General features: G+C 34.4%; 1 protein-coding gene across 1 annotated transcript; it reads right to left on the minus strand.

Moving 5' to 3' along the window:
• LOC102624996 (monogalactosyldiacylglycerol synthase 2, chloroplastic-like) lies at positions 1-3,972 on the minus strand. Its single transcript, XM_025101648.2, has 7 exons — positions 3,421-3,972; positions 3,063-3,235; positions 2,610-2,771; positions 2,356-2,509; positions 2,068-2,166; positions 1,923-1,973; positions 1-291 (listed from the first exon to the last, which is right to left on the minus strand). The coding sequence occupies exons 1-7, from the start codon at positions 3,703-3,705 to the stop codon at positions 1-3; spliced, it is 1,215 nt and encodes a 404-aa protein (XP_024957416.1). The 5' UTR covers positions 3,706-3,972.

The following is a 3,972-nucleotide window of genomic DNA, read 5'->3' on the forward strand; positions in this document are numbered from 1 at the left end:
CTACATGCTAAATATAGTACTTCGAATCTCTTCATCATCAACCGAACGATCAATCTCACAAAGCACACTGCTGTCAACAGATGGAAATATACCAGAACACGTATAATTTATAAAGTCCCCACCTTCAGCCTTGAACAAAACGGTGAAAAATTCCGCAACATGCTTCTTTATTTCTTCTTTATCGTATAACCATTGAGCTTCATTATTTTTTATGGCTTCCACCTTGTTGTATCTCCTTCTGCTAATAGTTTTCTTGTGGAAAAACATTGTATTCCTATCCCCGCATGAAATCTAATCCCATCTTGATTTTTGAAACCATAATAATTCCTCCTGGGCAAGGACAACTTCCAACTCCTTCCTGAGCGTGGACTCAAGATTCGTAAGCCCATCAGAGAGTGGACAATGCAATTTTAGTAAACTAAATAAAACAAAATTAATGATGAGATTAATGAGCTAATGAAATTAACAAAGCAATAAACAAAATATAATCGTATTTTAATTATCTTATATCTACATGCAATTTAAGTGTGACTAGTTGTTAAACTAACATTAGATATAACATTATACATTTTAGACTCTATTTGCCTTACATGGTGAATTTTTAAGTGTAGTTTTTCACTAATTATAAATTAAACACAACCCTATTCAAATTGAGATTAACTCAACTTGGAAAACTCAATCTAAAACCATGTATTGTTTTAATTTGTTCCACTAAATCAGATATTTTTTAACCTCTTTCTTAGCTAGTATCTATTAAATTGGTAGTCAACCAAAATAAGGAATTGTAATAAGTAAAATTAAAACAAAATGTTATAACAGGTTCTAAGCAACATATACATGTCAGTCAAATAACTATTAAGCCTATTTAAAACCCAACTAAATTAAAGTTTAGCTCATAATGAGTGTTAAAAAAAGTAATAACACAAGTGTTTGCCATTAAATATATTTCAAAGAGAGAACAAAATAAGCAAACAAAAGAAAAATTTGAGATACAAAAGAACCAAAACGTCACACTTTAGTCTTCAGTTCTCTCTCATTTTCTCCACGAATAACGCCTCTATTGCAGCTCTAAAATCTCTCTTTTTATTCTCTTTACCTCCGTCAACTGTCCTCCTCCTATTTTCTTAAAATGTGCTCTTTTATATCTTGGAATTAAGACAACAAAAAAGTATGAGGACACTTGTCTTTTCTTGGCATCTTAAGACGGCATTCTTTTTTGTGCTGTCTGCCACTGGTTTGTTTGCACATGGCAGTGGTAGCGCAATAACGGCTGCAGTAGAATTTGTCTGTTAGCATGCGAAGTCTGGACAACTTTTGACTGTATTTGACCTTAGATTGCTGCAGCAATTGCTACAACATTCTCTCTGGTTCATACTTGTTTTTGTTCATACGCACATTAGTCTTTTGTCATTTTCTACAGGCCTATGGCTGCAGCAATGCAGTCCTTCTTCTATAGCATTCCAAGGAAAAAATCCCTTTAATCTTAATTCAAATGATTTATGGCTTAGTTTCCTCCAACTTTGTAACAAATGTAAAAAATGATGAGATAAAATTTATAGTAATTTACTCACTCGTTCTTTCCCTAGCATGACACTTATGGTATATTTACTTATTCGGAATGAGAATAAGAGTTAGGGAATGAGAATGAATAATGTATTTACTTGCTTAAATAAGAGGTAGAATGAGAATTAAAGTAGTAGGCCCCACTTAAAATTGAGAATGATTATTAGAGTTCTCATTCCCATGAGAGAGGTGGGAATGAGATTCACATTCCCTAAAGTGACTATATTACCCAAATTAAATTTTAAAATTCTCATTTTATTCTTTTATTATTATTATTATTATGAAAAATAATTTTTTCATAATAATAATAATAATGATTATTAATATAATGATTATTATAGCAAACTAAGTAAACACACCATTAGTGTTTTAATGCCAAATTTTTTATCACCATCTACATCATGTAAATCCTGTAAAAACCAAAAACAAGTCTATGCAATAACTTATAAATTTTAGCTATATTAGCTTTCTCAAATACATTATATATGTAAATTTCCAAATTACCTTGATAAATGCAATCACAACGCAGAAGCAGGAAATGAAAGCAATTGCAAACGTCAATGGACTTGTAAATATTTCTAGAGGTCTACCAAGCACGTATTTCTGTGTACATGTTTCAAACGCACCTCATTAGGAAAATCCAGAAGATCAAAAGATACTATAGTATAAATTTTATTTTACAGTTTTATTTATATAATAATTATCAATTTCATTATAGAGAATATGCCTAATAGGACCAAATTTTGTCATTACAAAAGACCCGTATCAAAAACATGAACAATTTTAATGTACCTGGATGTGTACGTGGACAGGAAATTGTGTTAGAAGTCCGTTTAGTGACACCATGCCAAAAACACGAATTCGTGACTCTTCTAGGCCAAAATATGAAGCCCTCTTGGCTACCTCCTTCGATGAGCAGTAGCATCTGTTTACCCTAGGATGAAACCTGAATACAAATTCAGTGTTAACACATACTCCGTTGTATCATTGATAGAAAGAGTCACACAGATGAAAAAGCAGAATTCCAAATGACTTTGTTAACTCACCATGTAGGATGGCAGGTGTTGAGCTCTGTGATGACAGTAACAAAAATCACTTTCTTCTGCAGACCTTGCCATTTTAGAACCCTCAAAGGAATGTGCTGCATCAAAGGAAGAACACTAATGATAATGTTCTGCTTGTACTCCATGAGCCCCACCTCCACCTCCCTTCAGTCACAGAATACAACAAATTTAGAAACTTCCACAGCCATAAGAATTCACTTTTCACGTCCCCTCTACATCTTGCGTGCCTAAAATGTGTTTCCTGATCAACTCCAGCTACCGACGTAATTCATTTTTGCTTAAATGAATTTTTGTGCACTTATCACTGGTTTTTGTTGTTTGATTTGTGAATCTTAATCTATATACGTCCCACTTGTAGCTAATTTATCATCAGCAACGAACATGAACACTTTCAAGACTAAAAGTTAAGGTGTTTCGATAAGAAGAAGCACATACTTGGCATAGTAAGCAGCCATGGCAGCGAGATAGCAGCTGTGTATCCATTTAGGAGAGGTAATACGAAATGCAACCTTCCTTAACTGTACATGTTTCACCATGAACTTGTAAGATCTCTCCATATCATTCGACGGCCACCCGGCATACTCTTTGCAAACGTCTTTTACAAATATCTGAAATTAAAAAAAAAAATGAAGAATCACATCAGTTGACAAAATCACAAATCAAACAAAAAAATTTCAAACAAGAACCCAGATGGAGATGGGAGGTAAGCTTGGGGATTCGAATTATGCTGAAAGAAAAATTTTAGAAATGTGTTAAAAAAACAAATAAGAAGAGAGAAAAGAAACGAAATTACCCTGTATTCTTCACCAAATTCAATCTTGAAAGCATCACGAATGGCCTCATCAGCAGAAGCTCTGTGACCACCACCGGCATCACTCATAAGAATCAGCACGTTCTTGGTCCTCTCGGCTCCAATCGGCATGAGCTCCACGTTGCTCTCATCATCCTCCTCGTAATTATCATCCCTATCGAACGAAAGATTGCCGCTGCTGCTCGTGCTGTGATTCCCGTAAACTCTTTCCAACACCTTCTCTGTTAAAGAAACTGCCTTCTTTGGATACGCCACCGTCATCACCATGACTATTTTTGAGTAACAAGAATCAACAACGAATAGAATTTGAATGAAAAAATGACCAAACCATCAGATTTGCTTTTCCCGCCACCGGATAATAACGGCATTTTTTTTCCCGGCGGAGAGGGTGTGGGACAAAAATAGACAGTGGTATGTTGAGTGTATTAAGGTTGTGGCAATACGTAACGTGTCTTAGTTCGCAAAAATGCGTGTGTTGGTGTTTTAAAAAAAAATGGAACAAAAAGGAAAAAATTAAAAATACGGAATTATGCT

This window comes from Citrus sinensis, chromosome 1, assembly GCF_022201045.2.
Source record: "Citrus sinensis cultivar Valencia sweet orange chromosome 1, DVS_A1.0, whole genome shotgun sequence".
NCBI lineage: Eukaryota > Viridiplantae > Streptophyta > Magnoliopsida > Sapindales > Rutaceae > Citrus > Citrus sinensis.

Bases quoted from the DNA above. Each gene is read 5' to 3' on its own strand.
- LOC102624996 (XM_025101648.2), bottom strand. From the start codon at position 3,705: ATGGTGATGACGGTGGCGTATCCAAAGAAGGCAGTTTCTTTAACAGAG. The intron at 2,772-3,062 runs GTATGTGCTTCT...CTGTGACTGAAG, and splicing joins ATGGCTGCTTACTATGCCAA to GGAGGTGGAGGTGGGGCTCA. The intron at 2,510-2,609 runs GTGAGTTAACAA...ATTTGTATTCAG, and splicing joins AACACCTGCCATCCTACATG to GTTTCATCCTAGGGTAAACA.